The 23,465-nt window shown below is 36.9% G+C and overlaps 1 protein-coding gene across 6 annotated transcripts in view; it reads left to right on the top strand.

Annotated features, from left to right (window-relative positions):
* LOC128856892 (phospholipid-transporting ATPase ID) overlaps positions 1–23,465 on the top strand; it is a 112,230-nt gene that overhangs the window by 52,330 nt on the left and 36,435 nt on the right. For 2 of the 6 annotated variants that reach the window (XM_054092315.1, XM_054092319.1), the window contains exons 1-3: positions 3,553–3,737; positions 17,873–19,541; positions 21,647–21,705. In XM_054092315.1, the coding sequence (XP_053948290.1) occupies positions 18,362–19,541; positions 21,647–21,705 (1,239 nt within the window). In that variant the 5' untranslated portion in view covers positions 3,553–3,737; positions 17,873–18,361. Of the gene's footprint in view, positions 1–3,552; positions 3,738–17,377; positions 19,542–21,646; positions 21,706–23,465 lie in introns of those variants that run through there. The other 4 variants (XM_054092317.1, XM_054092320.1, XM_054092316.1 and 1 more) reach the window with 4 other exon arrangements.

Below are 23,465 nucleotides of genomic sequence, written 5' to 3' on the forward strand. Positions count from 1 at the left end.
GATTTTTCTGTGGGGCAACGTGAATCTACCTACGTTTGTGTTCGTGCCATGTCTTGATTAAGTTTTCTACGAGAACCTAACTACGTTTGTGTTCGTGTCATGTCTTGATTAAGTGTTCTACAAGCTTCTTCAAGGTTTTGTGCTGTGAGGACCGCGGCCGCAGAAAATGTATCGGATTAGAAAGGTTCTATCAGGCATTTCTATATTGGATATCGCGCTATATATCTACTTATATTTAACTAATATTCCACAAATCGGGACCGAGAATTGATCTTAGTGTCGCTTCGAATTTGACGTCTATGCAGCGAGAACCCTCTGAGGTTTATAAATGAGTTTGCGATCGCGCAAGTAATTCCTCGTTATGTGTTGTAGATATGTATACCGAAATTTTGAACCTTTCCTCTAAGGTGGCTAATTCGCCCATCCACTCCTACACTGTTTATGACAGTTTCGATTGCTCCTTTTGTATACTTTTCGTGGTGTCTTATGGATAGTCCTGCGGCGTTATCTACGGCTGCAGCCAGTTGAGGCTTCATCAGTTTTTCATGGAGCTTTCCCATAGTGTCGGGCATACATAATGGCCGATATACTGATGGTAGGTTTGGATTGCCTTAACCCGAAAAATAATTCATTAATATTGTTTGAGAAACTCTTCTGCCATATAATAAATAATAAATATATGGGTTTTAGATACATATTTTTCATATATTTTTTTCATCTCCCACATTTCAAGTGGACTAAGCGGAAGGCAGTATTCATTTATGTAAAAATGAAAAATTCAACAACTCAATGCAACTTTCTACAACACAGGAATATACACATACATAAAATCATATGTATGGCTTTTTATATTAAAATTAAAACAAAAACGAACATATTGGCTAAGAAGTTAAAGAGAAATGCTGCCTGTTTTGCCATAAGTGTGGTTTATTCTGTATCCATTTCATATTAAATTTACAATCCCGGAATTTTCGGTACTTAAGCTTGTCTCCCGAAATTGAAATCCCTAATATACATACATCCGTGTTTCAAATTCTCATTGGGAATTGTCAAACACACAGGCGAACATGTTAATTTTTTTAATAAGTCATCCGCTTACATGCATACGAGTACGTACATGCACACATAGACGAGTAGTTTCAATGTCAATTCGTTAACTTTTCGCGCGTAAAAAATTGTCTCTGCAATGTTTACACAAATTATACATACATATTTACATACATACATACATACATATAGACATGCATACATGCATGTGTGCATAAATAATGAGATTTCCCCTTAGCTGTGCTGCAAGAGTCGTAAAGTGTGAGTACTCCAACTGCTTTGTGGTACGCAAAAATGATTCAACGGAGGAGAACAGATTGAATAAAATTAAGCTCAAATTTTTCTGTCAAATTGCACTAGTGAAACTTTTTGCTCAAAACTATTTGCCCGTTTGTATACACAATCCGGTTATTTTTAATTAATTTATTGTAATTTTCCTTTACATTTTGCATCAATCTGCATTGCTTTAACATGACAATCAGCTGTGCGCTGTTTTCACTTCAGTGCGCAAAATCACAAAATCAAAGCGAATGGCGCTACAAAATGTTGCAAACAATAGAAATCAGTGTGAAGGGAATCATTTTAGGTTTTAATTGGCGATTGTTATTTTAATATGGTGCATATATGTATGTATACGTGTGTGTGCATGTATGACAACTTTCAGCTTTTATGTAGGTATGAAGGCTTGAAGCTTTTTCTTCAAAGACTCTACGCGCAGCCACGCGGTGTTCAAATCGGAGCAAATGAAAACTTATACTGGAAAGTATTCTAAATAATTCAATTTTTAAGCCTAAAAAATTAAGAAATTGAAATATATTTATTTCATCAAAAAACATAATTTATTTTTTAATTTCAATAAAAAAAAGCTTCAACTCCTTGTCAAATATAGCAAATAAAATGGTGGGTATGGAAATATATTCTCAATATAATCTTCGTGCATGAAACACCAATTGAGAGAAAACGTTTTTTCTAATAGCGATCGCCCCTCGGCGCCCTCCGAGTGTATTTCTGCCAAGAAAAAGCTTCTCATAAAAAATATCTGCTGTTCCGAGTCGGCTTAAAACTGTAGGCCCCTCAATTTGTGGAACAACATCAAGACGCACACATTGCATATGGGAGAAAGAGCTTGGCCTAACACCTTACAGAAGTATTCGCGCCAAATATTTATCTTATTTTATTATCATTTTAAGTTCTTTAGCTCTTACAAAACCGTTTACCAAAAAGTGCTGAGAGGTATATCAACGAGAAGCTTTTTTCATGGCAAGAAAACAGGTGGAACCATTCTTGGAAAAATATTTTTCTATCATTTGAACTTACTGCAAAATTGTGCTTTGCTGGGTTCCGGGTCACTATAGAATAAAAGGCAATGAAATTGCTGATGAACTCGTTATATATGTATGGGGAATGTTTATGCTGCTACAACAACAGCAAGAACAACTATACAGTTGTATCAATTGGGCAAAAGCTATGTAAATGCAGGGCAAATAGATGGGAAAATACTCAAAGAATTACCCATCGGGAAGTCACATAAGCACTCTGTCAATGCTCATATTCCAGATATTTTGAAATTTGTCCAAAAGGCGGAAAGTTTATTGAAAAATGTGGCTTTCAACCAATTCCCCATCGGAAGCATCGACATCTAGGTGAAGTAGAACCTGATGTAATACATTTAAGGTAGTAGTGCCAGTCAATAGGACGAGTATTAAGTATTTCTAAAATATGTAGTAGGACAAACATCCTATGGTCGAAGTGTCAAAGATCTCTTAGGTCGAAGTATCGTTCATTGGGCATAACACATATACAAAAATATTAATAATTTTAATTAAAGCCTCCAGGTCAAGAATAGAATTAAAAAGTTACTTGTCTCAATAATTTTCTAAAAGGCTAATTAAAGCTATGAATTATGTAGAATAATACGAGAATATCGGATACAATACCGATAGTTTCGTTTTCGATTGTTTGTACAATATATAATTAAATGTATGTATGTATGTGTATGTGAAAAGTAAATAATAACATTAAATCATTTGTTTTTCATCTGCTTCCATCGGGTTTTCCCGAATACAGTCAGCTGTAGGTTACGACGTCTCACCGTCACAACAAGCGCCGTACAAGTAACTTATTCACATATTGTGCGAGTCCATGCATACATACATACATAGGTGGGTTGGCGGCAATATTGGGTGCTTGAAGTCGTTGATGACGCTGATGCCGACAGCCTTTGACAGTGGCACCACTGGCACAGTTTCAGTGCTCAAGTGCCGCACTACCCAATTTGCGAGTGAGTTCAAGCACACGACGAGGTGAGACCTCCCGCATTGTACGTATGCATACTTGCCACACGGCCGAATAACAGGAGCTGACGCAACTGAAAATGAGTGTTTTCCTTATTGTTTACTATTTCATTTCTACGCTTTTCAAGCTTCTGCGTCATGTGAGTGAAATTGAATTGAGTCCGAAGCGCTTTTCCGACTTTTCATTTTAGTCTCGATTTCGTAGTCGTTCGTGGCGTTTGTTGGGCGAAAAATTAGATGTTGAGCCAGCGGTTGTCGTGGTGATTCTTACAGAAAAAAGATACAAATTTTAAATTGTGTTTTTACTGCTGGAAACTCATCGGGAAAACTAAAATCCAAACGGGTATCGAGAATAAGTGTGGAATTAGTGAAAAATTAAAAATTTATTAAAAAAATGTAATCAACTGTGGTGTTTGAGCATTTATATATATATATATATAAATATGTATATACACGCACGCAAAGTCTCAAATTTACAGCAACTGTGAAAAGAATATTGTTTTATTGCTCGTTAGTAATGATTATTCGTGCTTCACAAATCAACAAATGGGCAGAATAATAAGTTAAAAAAGTTTAATTTGCTTAAAATGAGAAAAAGTGCACCAAAAAAATTTACGGTTAGCAAAAAACGCAATGCATTAGGAAAGCAAACATTTCCTAGAAAACTTAATCACCACAATTACAAATTGGCGACAATTCGCTGATGTATTACAATGTGTTGCTAAAAATACAACCACGACTACGTCAGCAGGCTGCGCCTTGGGGCTGCTTCTTGGCTTTTTGGTTAGGTAGTTGCAAGTTGTTTGGTTGGTGGCTTTCTGCGGGTGATCTTGGCCGAGTGCTACGCATACATCCATGAAAACAGCACATCTACATATGAACGTGCTTAAGTGTACACTGCCATTAGCATGACCCTCTACCGGCCAACCCTTATGCGGACCGCCCTTCGAGTAGACGTCAGTGTCAGTGCTTCGTTGTCATCTGCGTATGTATATATGTATGTAAGTGCGCTCAACACCGCTTTTGAATGTTCGCGTTGAAAAAGTGCACAGGTGACAGACATAGATATGTATGTACATATGCATGTGAAAACAAATGCAAGGCGTTCCATTTTGCAATTATTTCTTTGCTTCTGGTTTGCATTTTTATTGAGTTTTCATCGATTTTTATTAAAACCCTACTAAGTGATGCGTGTATTTTTTCTAATGCCTATACCGATCGTGTTGTTGTTTTTATAGCTTCTCTACAGCCTACTCATATACATATTGGCATTGCGCTAGGTTGGTTGTTAAACGCACTATGCATATCAACACAATTTAATGTTTCAGTGAAGTAGGGGAAAATGTGACTCATTACTCTCTTCTTAACCAGCAACAACGGACAATACTCGTACATGCTTAGGTCAGCCACCCTCCAAGCATTCATAATAACATGTGCCGCATTGTCTTCCTGTCGCAACAGAAGCATATACCGCAGTACTTTTTCAATTATTTTTTATTTCTTAATAAATCAGCTTTTTTATTATACTTCTCATGTTTTTATATTGAAGCTCTCGCAACATGAGCCAGATATACAATACATACATACATACTTATGTAGGTAAATAATTGCTCACGACCGACTAATGCTCATGACCCGCATGAGGAATACGTATGTACGTTCGAATATCTCCCAAAACCAGTTTGAACTTAGCTGATATCAGCGAAGAACCGTAATTTTTCTAGCATCGGAAGTTCTCCAAATCACCGCAGAAAAAAGGAGGTCAAAGCCGCCTCTTCTATTAATCGTTTGAATTCACTTAGTGTTTGCAGAACTCATGTGTCTGAACGTCTAGTTGATAGACATGTGCCAGAAATGGATGTAATACAGTTGCCAATATCTAACTTTGCTGTAAATAACTTTACTAAACGGCGCCCCTCTTTCATATTTCTCCTGCCTTTTCTGCACCACAAACTATGTACTTCGAATTAGTGAGCAACGATAAGACGGCAGTTGCTTTGTGCGCGATAAAACTCACGCTTGTGCGAATCACGCTTATGTAATTTTGTTTAAGTTTTATATGCTCGAATAAGCGTGTGTCATAAAAAACTTGCATGTACCATACATTTGCATATGTATGCGTGTATAGTAACGAACATTTTGGTTAGGAGAAATTCGCGAATGTTTATGTGTTATAGGTTTATGTATATGAGTACGCATTTACATTCACGCATATATGTACGTATTATACACGGTCCATAACTTCAGTTTAAAAAGTACCCGGAATTGCTGACATAAACGAACAGTGTTTTGTGTTTTTTTTTGGCTTGAACGAAATCTGTCTACTATCTGGCGCAATAGCCTTGTAAACAAGCCAGTTTTTTTTGTATTCTGCAAATTTATCTTGTCGAGTTTAGTTGAACAAAAAGTATGTTTGAAATTCTGTGTTTCAAACAAAATGTCATGTGCAGAAGCCCCACTGTGATTGACGAAAATATTGGAAAAGTTAAGAAAATTGTACTCGAAGATCGTCGTGTCAGCGGACATCATTAGCGTTTCCACGACAGTCAGTTCTACGTTACCGAAATGACCCGGATTTATATCCGGCCAAGGACTGTCACTCCAGCAGCATTCGCCATATGTAAGTATGGCGAATGTTTATGCTGCTACAACAACAACAACAGGGTCTTGCTGGGATCGATCCAGAGCGTTTTGCATATTGCCTTTCGGATGGGTCGAGTGAAAATGTCGACTTATGCCTGAAGGATTTTTCATGTTTCTTAAAAAAGTAACATCTCATTGCTGTTGTTTGTTATTTGGTTCAAAATTTTATCGAAGGCATCACAACAGGTGTCATCCAATGACCGGTAAACACAGCTACGAGTATGGAAATTGAATGGCGTAGATTTCCCTGAACTTTATGAGTCCTGCATCTATTGTACTGGGAAAGGGTTTTTGAAATAGCACATGAAGAAATGGAGCTCCTTCCCTTCTGCGCTTTCCTGAGAAATAAGTTGTGCAATTCCACTTTTACAACCGTGCGGGGGATACCGATAATCGCGTCTCTGTGACTGTTGACCGTTTTTAGCAAACTCATCAGCAATTTCATTTCCCTCAATGTTTTTATGTCCTGGAAGCCAGATCAGAGAAGTGTTATCTGCACACCCAATAAGTTTGATCTCTTCCTTATAGAAGCTGCTAAGTTTGGAATTGCACCATGACGTCATCAGAATCTCGTGTCAGCAGAAGAACGCGGCTGGACTATCGGGAAAAATGTTAATATCTCCCTCGCTCGCACATACCCAAACTATTGCGGTATATTCACCACGACAATTTACCGACCCACACAACGATATTTAGTTGAGCAGGAGCTTTTTATGCTGTTTGCCATAATTCTGTAGGAGTTTAAGATTATATCAAAGCTCTGATCCAATAGTCGATGGTGTTTTCGCAAAAAAATTATGTCAGTGGGCACCAATCGGTGTTATGGTCCATTTACTTTTTGACCTCAAAATAATTAGAGGCACATACATTTTTACCACGATTTAGCATGGTTCAACAATCCGTGAAAGCGTTATCCAGGTGGTGATATAAATACATATCTACATAACACATGAGCTCAAAAGTCCCAGGCCTAACAAAAAAAAACGTTTGTTTTTGGTTTTCAAACAGCCAGTAGTTGCTGGGAGCCAAACCTGGCGAATACGGGGAGGTGGGAGAAATTCGAAGTTCAATTCATTCATTGACTTGTGACACTGTGCGTTGTCTTGATGAAACAAAACTGTGAGCAAAAGCGGCACCCACTTTGAACAGAGCTTTTTCATAGTTAAATGCCCATGCAATATAAAGCCAACACGTTCTTTTGATATTCTTTATGGGAGGAAAACGAAATTAATCCAAAAATACAAACTTGTATTTTTTCTCATTTGTAAACAGTTCATTTGAGAGCCACTGAAAACTTCGACAGAGCAAAATGGTTATTGGTGAACTGGAAAGTTCAATAACTTAGAACGAAACGAAGGACATCATATAGCAAAGTTGAAATTGAATCTTCCACTCCCAATTTCATTCTCTTTACACCCTCAAAAATAAAGTATTTGGACCCTGTATATGCACTTGCATACATATGCATATATACTAATACACATACATACATATGTTGTTTGTACGATTGCATGTAAAAACGTGTTGAGACGCGTAAAATAAGTTGTGCCTACATACATACATACATATATACAAAAGCCCTTAGCGCTTAATGGAGAGTATCTCTCTTTGCACTACATCGCAGTTAACAACCCGTTCGTCTCATCGATGTCGGGCTCGTTTGGGGAGAATGGCGTTCAAAAGAAATTGCACGTGTGGGCTCAGTGGTAACATGAATCGCTTAAACCGCCACGTGAGCACCACGGAAAGAAAGTGTAAAAATATTTGGCATTCATTCAGTAATTTAAAGCTTATTTTATTAGCAGTCTTTGGCTGTTTAACATTTATGACAAATAGAGAAAAACAATGCTTGAAGAAATGGCTGTCTAAATTAATGCCACATATGTACGTATGTATATACGTACACTCTTTTCCTTATTCGCATTCATAAATTACCCTGGTATTCTAAGAATCTAAAAAAATTAAGACTAAAGAAACAAATGCATATTTAAATTTTTATTCAATTTCGGCGATAACGCAACTGCATATTTATATATGCATGTCTGTGCATTTGTATGTGTATATATATGTATATATGTACATATATGTATGTATATCCAACGTTGACCCGAGATGTTGAGTTTGGATTGTTGCCGGTCACCAAATTAGTTTAAAATCACATAAATGCCTCGGGCGAGCTTCTGAGGTTGACAAAATATCAGCTCTCAAATCTCGTGGGTTTTTCACAGGAATGCATGCTGTGAGGATTGGGATTACCTCAAGTCCCTTTTGAGATGGATGTATGGAAGACGAGGTGGAATCATCTCAGCACCTACTCCTTAGCTGCCCTGCTCTGGCGGGGCTAAGATCCAGGCATCTTGGCCCTTAATTCTTTGCTACGCCTGCTGATATAGCTGAGGCTGACATTAGAAATCTGATGAATTTCATCAGTAGCACAAAGCACACTCTAACCCACCCTCCTAACCATCCCAGCACCACCACTCCCCGCCCTCTCCCCTCATCCCATCGGTCTTCCTCTCTCACCTCACCTCCTTCATAACTGCATCACAAAGGAGGAATCCGTTTTTCCTCGTTAAAGTGTGCTCATTCCTTGGGCAACCATACCAATCTAACCTAACCTAACATAAATGGATATGCTTTTTTTCATATGTAGTATTTTTTTTTCTCAGATTAACAAATCTGTTGCCGTGTTTTCCCATTCAAAATAAATTTGAACAATCGTTTGAAAGAAGCAAATAATCACAATTCAAACCAATAATAAGGTTTGGAAATAAGAAATATTTATTCTACATATAATTATGTACAAAAATTACCTTCTCATTTAAATTTAGTAAACACAAATTTTCTGCATATATATGCCTGTATGTATGTTTCTTTAAGTACAAATTTTTACGCACGAAACAATCGAATAGACGCGTTCGTTCGTTTATATGCCGAATTTTGATCTCCTTTTCTCACCGAAACTACAGTCCAGTAATAAATTGAAACCTGACGCGTGTTCGCCTATTATTTGCCGCCCTTGTTGTGACAGAAATTACAGACCGCCTCTTCCTACGGGTAAACTAATAATGGCGAGGTGGCTTAACGCAGTGAACTTTTGGCGCCGTGTTGTCCTCTATATACATACATACATATGTATAAATATTTGTGGAAGTTGCGATTAACTTTTGCCATTTTTGATATTATTTGTCGCCTATAGCCATTCAATTAGGTTAATTTATGGTGACCTAAATTTCAAGGGCGTTATTTATGTAAAGGCTAGGGTTCCGTGATAATGTTGTATACATTTTTGAACACAATTATAGGGATTAATATTGTAGGGCGTAGGTTAGCAAAAAATTAAAAAATTTTATTGGTCCAATATAAAATTTTCAAAAGAAAAACTTAAAATTGCATGAACCAATAAAAAATCATCACTATCTTAATAGTCGGTGCCAGCGGTAAATGCTTGTGGAAAATGCCATAGCAGAAGCGTTGCCTTTGTAAATTTCCACATTTGAGCCCAATAGGCGTTGGCCTTTTTCTTTCAATTAAAAAAAAAAAATTCCCCTGCTATAGTCTTGAGTAATTCCCTCTTTATCTGTAAGAGGACATTCGGCAAAAAGTGGTGTCTGAACCCGTATATAAACCACTGAGCAAAGAATATGCTCATAGGACCCATTTTGACTTATGGAGCTTTCATGTGGTGGTAAGCGGTGCAGATACAATCCTAAGGGTTCAAGGATGGACAATGGCGCGGGACCGGGAGTGTTCTCAAAAAAATTATCCTTAAATTGCTCCTTTAGACTCTCAGACCGCTTTAGTGTCTTCCAAGCTGAGACCTACGCTATAGACAAGGCAGAAAATGCGATAAGACTAATGGACTTACCTCCGGCAAACCTTACCATTTTTGTTGATAGTCAATCCACGACCAAGGCACTGGCCTCAGCGCGGATCAATTCAAGATGTGTTGTTGGGTCCCCGGCCACTCTGAGTGGAGGGAAATAAAAAAGCAGATGAGTGGGCAAGGAAAAGCTCTGAGCTCGACCTTCAGCGAGTGGTAAAGGATATAAGCATACCTTTAAACGAACTGTACACTGCGATTGACTTGAGCGTAATCGCAGAAACCAATAGAAGGTGGTCTCTGACTACTAACTGCAAGGTATCCAAAGCGCTCTGGCCAAAATTGAATCCTAAAAGCACAAAATGTCTGCTTGGATTCAACAGATCAACTACCAGCGTCCTCACAGGTGTTGTAACGGGTCACTGCATATTCGCCCTAGCCAGTAGAATATGTGTACCTCACAATGACTTCTGTAGCAGTTGTGAAGATGAAGAAAATATTGAGTCGATACAGCACCTCCTCCGTGAATGTCCTGCACTTCACCTTTTTTGACTGGAAAAGTTCTGCGAAAGCTATAATCCGAAAAGTAAACCATATTTTTACACCCTGTATTTAAAGGCTTTATTATTCTTATGATTTTGAAATTAAGCGAGCATTTAAATATCTAAATAAATCTAAACCTTCGCCTCAACATTTTTATTTTTCGTAATCCAGATTTTTAATGGGTTCGAAAAACAAATGAAATATTTTCATAATTGCTCTGACCTTATTGTGTTTTTTTTTTTGTTATTACTGAAACAAAAACAACCGACCGTGAAATTGAAAATGTGTGTGCACTAAAATGCGAAATGTGAATTTGTGCCCTGCAGAGAAATGTAATGTTCGTAATTGAAGTCCTTTTAGTTTAGGTGCCTCCTTGACTATTATTGGTATATTTTTTATTATAGAAGGTAGGTAGGTAGAAGAGGCAGTTGGTCTCTGAAGTAACTCACTTAGACGGTTGCCGACCCATTGTGATACCACAGTAGCAATTTATCTGTTGCACCTCGGTAAACCATTTTGTTTTAAGGGCAAACCCATTGATCTGGCTGACACTTATGTATATCCCCAAGGTCATCAGTATCATTTAAGAATGATGAGCCATAGTATCTAAACCTAGTGGCATGCCACGCGGGATAGTAACAGAGAAGATGTCTGACAGACTCTTCCTCCTCCAAATTCTTGCAGCCTTTTCAATAATCAAAATAAGGTACATCCAATTTTTGAGCATGATTACCTATGAGACAGTGATGAAAGCCTGTGATGAAAACAACCAAGATAGAGACATTTTTCCATGGCCAATTAAGTAGCGTCTTTGAGCGCCTAGCGTCTAATTTTGGCCAAATTCTTTTTGTAGCACTTCATGTCAGACTATCAGCCCATCTCGTGTTGGCTGAAGTGGAAATGCTTCTTACACCACGCAGTTTGTACGTTGAGAGGGGTATACCTCCAGTCTCCATATCAAGAAGGAGGCGAGTGGTAGTGCCCTCTCTCGCTAATTTGTGTGCCTTACAATTCCCTGGTACGTCACTATGTTCTGTTCGTTAAACCAAATAAAATCGGTTTTATGTTCAGGGTAGTCCATATACAAATTCTTTCTACAAATTCAAAAAAAAAAAAAAAAATTAACAAAAACAATTTTTTTTCGATACATTATTGGTTTACTCGAAAAAGTAAACAATCCTATTATTTATAGCCCACAATGAAGTGTATGCGAAGTAGCGCGCTCGGTTAACCCAGTTCTCATAGAACCTTGATAATCGTTTATGGCTCTATCTCACGAATGGCTTGCTGGATATTCATCTTAAGGGGCTGAACCGTTAATGGATTACTTCATGGCACCTTCTAAAATCTGGCAATATGGGCCACCCTTTATACACATATACATGAATCATTAAAAAAAGGAGTTTCTTGACTAATGGCTAATGCAATTTTTTGCCATTTTTATTACTTAGGCCATCAAAAACAAATAAAACTTTCTAACTCTTAAAATGAAAGAGTACACAAATTTTTGCCAACAGGGTTCAGGCATACACAACCCGATATGTATACGTGAAATGTGGCAAAATATAAATATAAATGTGTAAAATGTTTTCAACACTTTAAGCACTTCGAAACGGTTCGAGTCAAATGAATTTGTATGCCATTATTTGCATGCAAGCGTCTAATAAATACAGAACGTTGCAAATTCATTTGTTTGCAAAACAAAAACAATTTTTAAAGTGTGTTAACTGGATATAGGTGTTTGTAATAATTTTAAGAGGATTTCTTAAGTGAGAAATTTGCTGCAGATGAACTTACCTCTAAATTCATAGAGTTTAAAATAAATTTAAAAAATTTTTTAAATTGAAAATGCGCTCTTTATAAAGTGCGGGAAAATCGAGAAAGTTTTATGTGTAAGGACTATAAGGCAGACGCTTGTATGTGTGTACATAAGTACCTAAAACTAAATGGTTTGCAATCATTTTGCACTCTGCTTTAATATTAAATAAAGGAAAACGTTCTACTTGTTTATTTGTTTTTTACTCATATGGCTTTGTTATGCATAAAAATATACATATACATATATCTAGAGGTATGAAAAATTGTGCTTACGTTCATATGAGTTTTTGCACTTGTTCGTATATATGCAAATGCATTCACACCTTTTCAACAAGATATTTTGATTACTCATACGCCCTGTGCAACAAATGCCGTTTGTTGACCTATGAATTAGTTGGCCACTTGCCAAATAAACATTTCAGCGCATCAATAATAGACAGCAATAATAGGAATACCTTCATTTAGTAAGAAATTTATGCCAGCAAAAAAAAACTTTCTACATGTGCTAAATACTCATGATGATGATAAACAGTTCACTAGCCGGGGCTAGTTTACTGGGACGGCAGCCCTTGGTGGGGAAAAACCCGAGTCATTCCGGTAACGTAGAACCGACTGCCATGGGGATGCTTCTCGGTCTTATGGCTAAGATCAAAATGTATCTTATCACCTTAACTAAATACTCTTATGCATGCCTGAATAAACTCATCGAGGCTGAAAGTGTTTAACTTTGAACGGAGTATTAAATTATATTGCTGCGCTTAGACTAGGGCTAACATTTTATCTCAACAGGATCTTGTCAACAAATAGCTGACATGTGTAGGCACTGTGCAGTATATAAAATTTATATTATCGTCTCTAGACAATTGTTCTTAATATTGTAATTTTGTGTATGAATCGTAATCAATTTTTAAAAATATTTGCGTGTACATACTTAACTCACAAGTGCAGGGGATTTCATAGAAATATGGACATTCCCATGTCGGAATGACCCGAATTTATATCCGATCAAGGATATGGAAATAGTTATCAGGACTTTTTGTTGGTCATTGTTGTTAGCAGAATGGCTCTCCATGACGCAGTTTTTTACAAATACATATTGTGACTCCCATGGCACCGATCGATTTATTCTTATTTTGTATCGCCATTGAGGCCTGAAAATTTCAACTTATCGAGAGGTTAATTTAAGATCGATTGCAAAGTTCGTGCCCGTGAAAAATAAAAAGATTTTTTTATTAAACTTAAATTCACTTAAGTACAAACGTAAATAAGAGTATTGTAAGTATTTGGCTGGAATTTTATATATTCTCCCATATCCGATCGACATAACACCCATTTTTTGTTCATTTAAATTTCGAAAGAGAAATTGTGATACATTTGAAGAACGTTCAAGTTTGTAAAAAGAAATTTGTGCCCACATATTTTATAAAATAAATTATATTTCAGCCTTCAAAGTAAACACCTTCCTTTTGTAGGTCAGATTCGTTTATAACTCTGCAAACAAATTTCTTAAGCATTTTTCGTACAGGTAATGACAACGCGACCGAGCCCCTTTTTTATCATTTAACTTATCTTAAAAGTAATCCCATATTTATTTATTTGTAAACTACTTAAATAAAGAGAAAATGCAAGAAATATTTCAGGCTCCTTGTGTTATGGTAATGCACAAATTTTAAATAATTTTAATTATAAATAACTATTGTTTACTACTACCGCGGACCGCCGTCACGGAGTGAGCGTGGTTACCATTCGGATGTGCAATGCTCGTGAATCATTAAAACGATGGAAACCGTCTGCCGCTTAGAGGTGACATAAAACTGAAGGCTAGAAACGGATTTTATCTCAATTATTCGAAAAATGCGTGTATTTTCGAGTTTAGAAAAAAATTATTCGTTTTGATAATAAAAACCAGAAATCTATACTATAAAGGTGAATGTCTGTATGTTGTCCGCGCATCACTACGAAACGACAACACCAAATGACGTAAAAATTTTTATGCATTCATATTTTCAGCCAATGAAGGTTATAGGCATGTTTTTATGATGGAACTCCCTTCCCACAGCCCCCAGGCCGCGCCACCACTCCCATTCGTCACTAATAATCTAAATATTCGATTATTTTAATCTATTTAATCTAAAAAATCTTAGTTTTTCCTATTTCCCACTATTTATAGCACACTATAGACTTCATAATCCGCATAAGCTGTTCAACTATGACCCAAATTCAAAATGAAACAAATTAGTTACTTCATTTGCTGTACCGACTTTTATGTTTATACTTACATGTACTTATACATATATATCCAATATGTTTGGAAATGAGTTTTTCTTGTATCTAATCGAGTATTTCAGTTTCTTAAGTCAGATTTTAAAAGAACTGACAAAATTCCCTCTTTCATAGGAAAAGAAGCAGCATTTATAAGAAAATAAGTTTTTTAATTTACAAACTGCAGACGTCTTTTGAAAATTGCATCTAAATGTATTTTTCAAATAATTTTAAATAAAGTGTATATGAAATTATTGAATTTCATTAAAAATTTGGAATCCAGAAAAATAATATTTAAAGAACTTAATAATCGTCTTTGGCGTTCTTCTGAATTTTCTCGAGCAGACGCGAAAGACTCTTTACAGCGAGCCGCGTATAAACTCGTGTCAGAGTAGCCCAGACTGTTAAAAGTAACGAGTCTTCCGCGTTTAAAAAACATGATGGATCTGTGCGATTGAAATCATCGCTAAAAGAGGTCATGTCTTCCGCAATGAAAATTTATGCAGAAAAGCATAAATAAACGCTATTACAAAAAAAACTTTCTTACGCCAGGTTGACAAAGCGTTTACTACATAAAGCTCAGATATGATGAATATTTCAATCAGTGCTGATGAGAATAAGCTGTGCAGCTATGTATTACACTGTGTGACAAAAAAAAAATTAAATATACTTTTATGGAGACCTAGCACAACTTGTAGCTATAGAAAAACTAAACAAAATGGTATAGGAGAAATTTCCAATACACCCCCAAAATCTCATTTTATGGCCATAAAACCGTTTTTCAGTAGGTTGATGTGAAGAATCACTCCTAACTTCACCAATTTCCATCCGATTTCGAATTTGTTTTTTAGTTCGAAAGAACAAAAACAAGCCTTTTTGACAGTGTGTTGACAATTTTTCTGAAATTACAACTGACGAGACTGTAGGCGGAAGTATTTGGAATTTTTTTCATTTTTTCTCTATTTTTTCAACTTTGACATAATTTTTACGATATCCGATATTGAGGATTTTTTTTAGTACACTACTGTTATAGTAAATTTAATTTTGCGTCGAATGAGCTATATTTGACTGTAATTAAATTAAAATTAATAGAGTTGTGTGAGTTTTAAGATTTTTTTTTTTTTTTTTACTAATTTGGTATGTAAGCATCGAAGCATGAAAATGATAACAAGTGTCATTATAAACACATAATATTTATTGGAGTATTGTGCAGTGCAGCACTGTACGGTATAGTACGATATGGTACGGTGCAGTACACAACGGAACTGGTTCCAAACTTAAAAATGCATTGGAAACGGCCCTTTGGAGTTTAGTATGGTACGGTACATTTGTCATTCTCTTCATCAGTTTTGAATACTTCTCTGAAAGAAATTCGATCATCATCATTCATTTGAAGTCGTCATCAACTAAATTCCATTGTTTAAATCGAGAAGCGAGCGTTTCAGATTGTCTTCCCGATAGAAATAAATCACGAGAAAGATCCTGAAAATCTGAATTTGATACAATGTGTCGTTCTGAAGACTTAGAACCAGACGGAAAGTACTCTTCATCGTCAGGTTTATTGTTATCAGTTTGATCATCATCAGCAATGAGTTGAACTTCCTTCAGTTCATAACCTGCAGTTGAGTCAATCATATCGTCCAAGACCACGGGGTTCTTAACAGTTGCAACATCAGCATACTTTATGTGCTTTTGAGCTTTATAATGATGACCGTTTACGCCCGTTTTATAAAAATAACAATCACCTGGTTTATGATTAGGCTGATGATGCCACATCATCGGAGAATATTGAGAAATTCGACTTTTCTGGCAACATTTTGATTTATATCTCTTGAATTTCAATGAAACAAACAATAAAACTTTGACGTTTTAATAAGTTTAAATTATAATAACAAACTTCTTTTGTTAATCAATGTACAGTATGAACTTTGGAACACTTGAGAGCTTTTTCATATTTCTATTGAAAAAAAAAAATGTGTGATAATATGTCAGATATTTTCGTAAGTTTTAACCATTGCGGCGTATAATTTCAATTATTTTATCAATTCGTAAAAGTCAGTTAATATTTTACCGTTCTGCAAGAATATTTTAAATATGTCCACAAATAAACGCAAAATGTCGTTAATATGAAGTGATTTGCATGTTTCGATGATTGATTGATTTTCAAGACATTGGAATACATACAGGGTGCGTACGGTGTTTGAGTACAGCTTGAGAGTAAAATGAATTAGCTTGTATTATCTTATATTGACAAAAACTTAATGGAACTTCACGAATTTTTTACAAAACATTTGCTTGTTATATATCTATAAAACCATTCAATAATATTTCCATAAACTGGAATATCGTCCTTGATCCGGGTCCGGAAACGATTGCATGCTCGAATCAAATGCTCCTTACTCATATTGGTCATAACGGTATTAATTGAAGCCTTCAGAGAAGAAATGGTGTTATGAGGATGTTAATAGATTTCACGCTCAACTGCGTACTATACTTAGTATTCCACGGGATTAAAGTATCAGGAATTAGGCGGCCATAAGTTCGGTGTTATGTGGTCGTGGAAATTTCTAGCCACCCAATCTTGTGTCACCATCGCTTTGTGTGAATGAGCAGACTCTTGCTGAAAGTTGTATTCGCTGTCACCGCGAAGGCAATTCGACGGACCCTCAAAAGCATTCAGCTCCTTCGCAAGGGCACTCACATATGGCGACGATAACTGCGTGTCTCTTCATTTCTTGAGTTAAGTTGTACTCCTGCATGACTTATCTGAAAAAGAGAAAAAAGTAAAATAATTGCTTCGGGAAGTTTTGGCCACATATGTAAATGTCCTCACATACCAAATGCGCCCTGTATTTAACGGAAATTATGTACGGTCACCGTAACTTAATGTGCTGGTGCTTAGGAAATATTTCTATATTTTAATAGCTTCCGAGTTGAATTCCCATTGTAGGAAATAAGAACAGCAATTTGTCTTTAGTAAAAATTCTTTTCTAATAGCGGTGACACCTCACCACTACTAATGCAAAGCCAGCGAGTACATTTTCATAGTCAAACCAACTGTCACTTGAAGACAGCAAAAACTTGTAAGAAATCAACTAAACACAAATGCGCTCAAATTGGAAGAGAAGTTTGGCCTTAGTATCAAACAAACAAACTGAAAACCAAATGGTACAACTCTTATAGGAATGCTTAAATGGTGTGAATTTCACTCAAATAATTGTACGAATGCGAATTCTTGGGTGGGTGGAACATTTCTATCGAAATTAAAGCTAGAAGCAAGAAGTATTGTTGAAAAACTCCGAAGTAATCAATCAAATCGGTATGCATTTGAAATCGAGAAAGCCAAATGAATTTTCTTCATTATGCATATGTATGTATGAATGTATGTATGTATCAATAAATGCACGTTTGTATATATGTTTCCAAAAATGTATCTGAACAGCCAGAAGCAGGGGACGCCAGGTATTTGGCCTCAGTTTGTACGAGTGGATCGCAGTAGGTGGTTCGTACTTGGAGAATAACTAAAAAAAGGAATAATAAAAGTTAAATAGTGTAATGGAGCAAAAAACGCAAATTGTTTATTAAACTCAGTTACTTTTACAATACATAAAGTAAATAGTTTTATATAAAATAAATAAAAATAAAAAATAAATTAAAGGAGTAAAACCAAAAACTACGCCAGTGTTTCGTGTGTAAATTCATAAACGTTGAAAATTAGCTTTAAGAAAAGCAAAGAGTGCCGTTGAAGTGAAAATGGAATGGAATGTCCTGTTATGCACTCATCTATAAAATTTAGATTCGCAGCAGATTTGTGTTATCGCAGCCTTTATCGCTACAGCCTGTTAATTGCATTTAAATTTCGGCTCCATAATCTCACCCACACATACATGCATAGTGCATGTACGTATATGGAATTGGACGGTAGTGTGAGATGCCAAGCGGAACTAGAAAGCGCCCGGATACGCTGGAATTAGAAGTGCTAGGCGCGCGCCAAGTAGAGTCTTCCGAAGATGAGGAGTGTGGGATTACCACGCGTGTGCTGCCAAAATCGCATCAGAAGCACTACCAGCTGCAACCGGAACAGAGGAAGCAGGCGCCAAAGCCACAATCCTCCAAAGCAGCCAAATCACAATGCATATCCGATGGCAACGAGAAATCGTCCCCTCCGCTACAAGAGCAGCACCATATACAACCGATATCAACTCATAAGACGCGCCATGGTTGGTTTCATCTACGTCGCAAACCTTTAGCTGCGCCTGCCGAAAATGTTGTGCTCTCTCAGCTACCTGTACGAGAAATCAGTGCCAAAGGCATTGGTACTGTGAATACTGCCACCGCAACGCTGGGCAAGCCCGAGACATCAGCCCATGCCAATGCGACCACCACCAGCACTACAACGTTGCCTACAAGTCTGACGATACCAAATGTTGCAGCTGTACTCCCGCGCAGTGACTCCAAGAAACGGCGGAGCCGCACACAAACCGACAGTCTTTATAGTCTAGCGACGCTTGCACAAACAGGCGAAATCCAAGCACAACCACACTCCGAACCGCAAGTGCCCAGAGCAATTGGCAAAAGTGAGAGCGATCATCTACCATGGTCATGTTGCACAGAGCAATCAAATGTAGCACACAAAGAAGCAGAATCGAAAATTTATTTGAACGATAAAACGATCACCCCGCAGACGACGCATGCATTTCGAGAGCGTAGCGCGCCCGAACATATGTTGCTTACTCCTGAGTTGGCTTCAGCAGAGGACGTGGCCGATGGTGCCTTGCCGCCACCTGTGCATGGTTTTCAGGCCAGGTTAAAGTCTGTTTTTGGAAATTTGTCTAGTTGGAAGAGTAATGAGTGCGTGCGCCGACGATCTCGTTCAACACGCAGTACAATCAACGCGACGACGACTGGAGAGGGAGCATTGGGGGGTAACGGTGGCGCGGAAGGCATTAGTGGGCTTAAAGGCCTCAGCGTTAGTGCCGACTTTGAACAGTTTTCGACGACGGCGGTAAACGGGGCTGGTAGTGGAAATAGTGTATTCGCTAGCGCTAAGGATATGGGAGTACGAAGACTGTCACAAATGCGACGGCGACGCAGCTCTTATTACTTTTCTGGTAATTAAATGGCAAACATATGTGTATGTATGTATATTTTTCCCCATAGGTTTCAAAAGAATACTACTTCCAAAATGATGGATTGAGAATCAGAATTTTGTGTAATTATTTTTTTAATGGTTCCATAATTCTACAGGTAATAGATATACTTATAAGTTAACTTGAGGTTTTCACTTCGTCCTCATGGTCTTTTATGCCCTCTACTCATCGCAGTACCTTATCCAGACCTAGTTCCGTTATTAAACTTAAGTTAAAGCTAGGTTGGACTGAGCGTATGTGAATTTCTTCCAGCTGTAAATGGCCGAGATGTCTCAACCTTCTCCGCGCTATATCGCTGCATTCAAGGAGAAGTTGCATTGGAGTTTCCTGGGATTGGTCATAGAAACGACAAGAGTCGTGAGAATGCCCGTGAGCATCATTGGAGAGAGATATGAGATTTTAAACCTCTTTTGGTTGTACCTCCCAGTAAGGACTTCGCCTGGCGTAGCCCAATAGTTTGGTGTCAGCTAACCCTCTTGCTAGTTATGCCCATGTGTCCAGGATACAAATTAGCCGAATGCGATTCTGCATACCTAGCAGATTCAGTGTCTTGGTACACGAGGAGTTTCCTGTCAAATGCAGATATACTCTAGTTTACCTTGTCATCCAGTTCAATTATGAATTTGGTAATAAGAAGCCGGTAATAAGAAAAGCATCACCATTTCTTCTGGCACGCACTATGTTAAGTTAGTTTAGGATGATTACACATAAATAGTTTACTCGACGGCTGTGGAAGCCAGTTGTGGGGGTCAAGAACGAAATTTCTTTTTTCGTTACTTCCGCACAACTACCAAACATGTCTTTAAATCATCTCCATATCTTAGCGAATCTAATCAGCACTACTAGGGAGCACAAATTGTTAAAGTTCTCAAGAAACATGTTCCCACAAATCTGAGAAACGTTTCTTCGAGGAGCAACACATATGCACAGCTAGCGTGCAGAAACCGTTTAGAGGCTGCAAGTCTGGTGGCCATAGATGCAATTTCCCAGTGTGCCGCCAGTATTTCCGTGAGAAATTGTGTACATACTCGCTGTTGAAAGCCTCAGCAAGATCTGCGTTCCTTGTTTGCCAAGTGCTGGCGATAATCTACATGCATCCGTAGAGAGCTCAATGCTTCAACTCGATTCCTTAAAGACTGTCTTAACTATTTCTCCATTTTCTCTCAGAACATAAGGACTAATTTACCAAATAATTTTATTACAGTTGGGTGGGTTTTCTTGAGTGAGCGCTTAGGGTCTACACAAAAACTTAGCCTATATGAATAAGGGTCCCCTAATATTTTTTTTTTACAAAAACAATCATAAAATTTAATCGTCACTTGCACTTAAACTATTGATATGAAGGAAATATGTATGTATTTTAAAGGCCTGATTAAGGTTGGTATTATTCTGTAGATTGACCTATTTGTTAGTCATTATCATCATTTAATTGTATCTTACGATGTGAATTGTATATTGGGTTGACTGCTAAGCAAAAAACAAATTTTATTTCTATTTCATAATTTTATAATTATTTCTAGAGTAAAATGTTCTCACAAACGTTTTTTTATATTAGTCTGGCGCAAAAGAAATCCATTGTTTTCTCAGTAGATGGTTGTAGTGATCGACATCTCCTAAAGTATCGATCAAACAATTTGAAGTTTATGCTCGTTGTCAAAACATTTGGTGACATTCAACACTAAAAAATTCGTTTGCTGTTTTTTGTTTGTTCCATTCAGTTATGAGTTACAGGGTGTTAACAATGCAAGTCAACTAAGAGAAAATTCGGTAGATTTTAAATTTTTTCTTTGATAAATGCGAAAATGCAAGCCAGGCCGCTGAAATTATGAATGGAGTTTATATTAAGTGTAATTTTGGTTTCATCGATTCCGAAAACCGTCGAAAATGTCAATAAAATCGCAGAAGTAATCTAAGTTGACCGGCATGTTAGCAGTTGTAGCATTTGCGCGAAAATTTTACGCAAAAATATTGAATTTCTTTATTTACGTACATTTGGTAATTTGAAAAAAGCTTAGAATATATGGAAAAATTATTTTTAATATTTTTTTTCTTCAAATTTCTTTCAGAGAATGAACGAAGAATTCGAGCCAACGACCGAGAATTTAATGCGCAATTCAAATACGCCGTAAGTGTTTTTATGACAATAAATATGTATGCACTTCTCAGAAACTAACATTTCACCACTTCCAGCATCTAATTATATGTATGTATGTATGTATACATATATTCTGCAAAACATTCATGAATTCATGCGAAAGCAATCAATAAATCTGTTTGCTCTGTAATCGCTCCAGAAAGCGCCTTCGCTTTGAAAATAAAGTGCATTTTAGCGCCACAGATAGTGGGTGAACATACTGAAATTATATTTGCTTGTACATCAAAAATATTAATGGGCGCTCAGTGTAAATACTCATAAAAGGGGAAAAGTACTGTTTACTTTGGCAAAATTACAGCCACTGCAGATATTCGCAGTTTATATGACTTTTGAATTGTGTGTTGAGCTGGATGGCGGTAGGCACTCACTCACATATTCATCTGCGTATGGAATTGTGTATGTACATACTTCCAGTCTAACGAAAGATTAATCGTCTAGTAATACTTACATATGTACATACACACTGTAGTATATTATGCACGCAAATATCGAACTTTTTAAATTTGGTTTATGTGAGTGCATTTGCGATTTGCGTTGTCACATTTCCATTCAGCCACTCATTCATTCTGACCTTTAGGTGCGTACTTCTTACATAGTATAGTATATACATATGTATATAAGTTTATGCTCATGTAAATGGATGTACAAATGTATTTTACATATACCATGAAAACGGGTCGTACGCCGCTAATACTGGCTTGCCATTGATCTTTGCGACCGCCGACGCCGAAGGGCAGCAATTTGTTGGACTGATTGACGCATTGGCATTGAAAGACATACAATCACACGCACTTTCAAGCACACACACACACGAAAGTGCCCATATATAGACAAAATAAAGCGGTTTACACGAAAATATAACAAAATAAAAAATAAAAAAGTAAAAAATATGTATACGAGTATGTGGAAAGGGAGAGGAGAGAGTGTACGATGGCCCACAATTAAAAGCTGAGTTAGTTTACGCTTAACTCAATTTAACTTAATTTAAGAAGTTCGCAACGATTACTCAACACAATCTTTTTTTTTTTTTTTGTATTTTCTGTGGTATTTGTTTAGCAGTTAGCCTCCTATAATGCCACATCATATAAACTCTTTTCCAAAATTATTTCTACTATATTTCTCTACACTTATTTTTGAGATTTATAAAATCGAAGATATGACAGAACCGATTTCTTAGCGCTTTCAATTCACGTAAGGCTGAAACGTAGCAATCTAAAATCTACAGCTGCTTTAGTGTTTTAACGAAAAACTTAATTTTACTTAGTTGCTAGCATATAACAGGTTGAGCAAAATATTTTGTGAAGTAAAGTTAAGTAAATTAAGTCCGGACCAACTGAGCGCTAAGTTGTGTCTAAGTAAAAGCACATTGTTGTTGTTGTAGCCGTATAAACAATCCCTATACATATGTTTACTGCGAATGCAGCTGAAGTGACAGTCCTTGGCCGGATATAAATCCGGGTCGTTCCGGTTACGTAGACCGACTGTCGTGGGAATAAGAAGAAGCACATATTTTTAATGATATGATGAAAATATGAATATTTTTACTGTCAATATTTTTTTATTATATAATTAAAAAAAAATATATATAAATAAATATTTGGCGCTGGTCGAGCTTCTCCTCTTACTGTGGGGTGCGTCTTGACCTTTTCCATAAATGGAGGGGCTACCGCCAGTAGAAACAACTTTTTCTATCAATTGGTCCTATTTCCTATCCGGGATGCCTGATGGAA

The sequence above is a fragment of the Anastrepha ludens genome, chromosome 3, assembly GCF_028408465.1.
Source record: "Anastrepha ludens isolate Willacy chromosome 3, idAnaLude1.1, whole genome shotgun sequence".
In the NCBI taxonomy this organism is placed as follows: Eukaryota; Metazoa; Arthropoda; class Insecta; order Diptera; family Tephritidae; genus Anastrepha; species Anastrepha ludens.